The sequence below is a fragment of the Fulmarus glacialis genome, unplaced genomic scaffold (assembly GCF_000690835.1).
Source record: "Fulmarus glacialis isolate BGI_N327 unplaced genomic scaffold, ASM69083v1 scaffold20024, whole genome shotgun sequence".
Lineage (NCBI taxonomy): Eukaryota > Metazoa > Chordata > Aves > Procellariiformes > Procellariidae > Fulmarus > Fulmarus glacialis.
This window is the reverse complement of record NW_009210138.1, coordinates 17,078-17,746: the sequence shown is the minus strand read 5'-3', so window position 1 is coordinate 17,746 and position 669 is coordinate 17,078. Positions and strand designations below refer to the sequence as shown.

At 53.2% G+C, this 669-nt stretch overlaps 1 protein-coding gene across 1 annotated transcript in view; it reads left to right on the top strand.

Moving 5' to 3' along the window:
* RASSF5 (Ras association (RalGDS/AF-6) domain family member 5) overlaps positions 1 to 669 on the top strand; it is a gene marked incomplete at its 5' end in the record, with an annotated part of 5,387 nt that overhangs the window by 3,305 nt on the left and 1,413 nt on the right. The window contains 2 exons of the mRNA XM_009577089.1: positions 1 to 197; positions 573 to 668. The exon at positions 1 to 197 is cut by the window's left edge and continues 122 nt beyond it. Coding sequence (XP_009575384.1) covers positions 1 to 197; positions 573 to 668 — 293 coding nt within the window. The remainder of the gene's footprint in view (positions 198 to 572; position 669) is intronic.

Here is a 669-nt window from a genome sequence, read left to right as displayed (position 1 = left end):
GCTAAAGGAGTTGACCTTTGCCGATATGACGGACAATAGAACCTCGTTCTACTTGCCGCTGGATGCCATCAAGCAGCTCCACATCAGCAGCACGACCACGGTGAGCGAGGTGATCCAGGGGCTCCTGAAGAAATTCATGGTGGTGGATAATCCTCAGAAGTTTGCACTTTTCAAGGAGATGCGGAAGGATGGGCAAGGTGAGTTCGTGCCCTCGGAGCCGGCAGCTTTCCTGCGGCTGATCAGTTTGTTTGCTATTTTGTGTGACAGAAACATCACGAAAGCGTTCATCTGGGACTAGTGGTGCATCAGGCAGGCAGTGCCTAAATGTCAGATGAATAAATGGCCTGACCACCACAAGAGGTGATGCTGCTTAAGCTAATGGGGACTTTCTGGTTTTCAGAAGGGGGCTGAAGTCCCCTAAGACCTCAGAGATCGTTATGGATCTCCGATAGAGACTCAGCTATTTCCACTATGATCCTGAGCAGCACGAACCCCTTTTACGTGCTCCAGTTGACCTCCTGAGCTTACCCCTGCCCACGGGCTGACTGTGGGTGTCTGCTGTCCCCTTGCAGTGCTCTTCCAGAAGCTGCCCCTCACCGAGTACCCCCTGTACCTCCGGCTGCTGGCGGGCCCCGACACAGATGTGCTCAGTTTTGTGCTGAAGGAAAA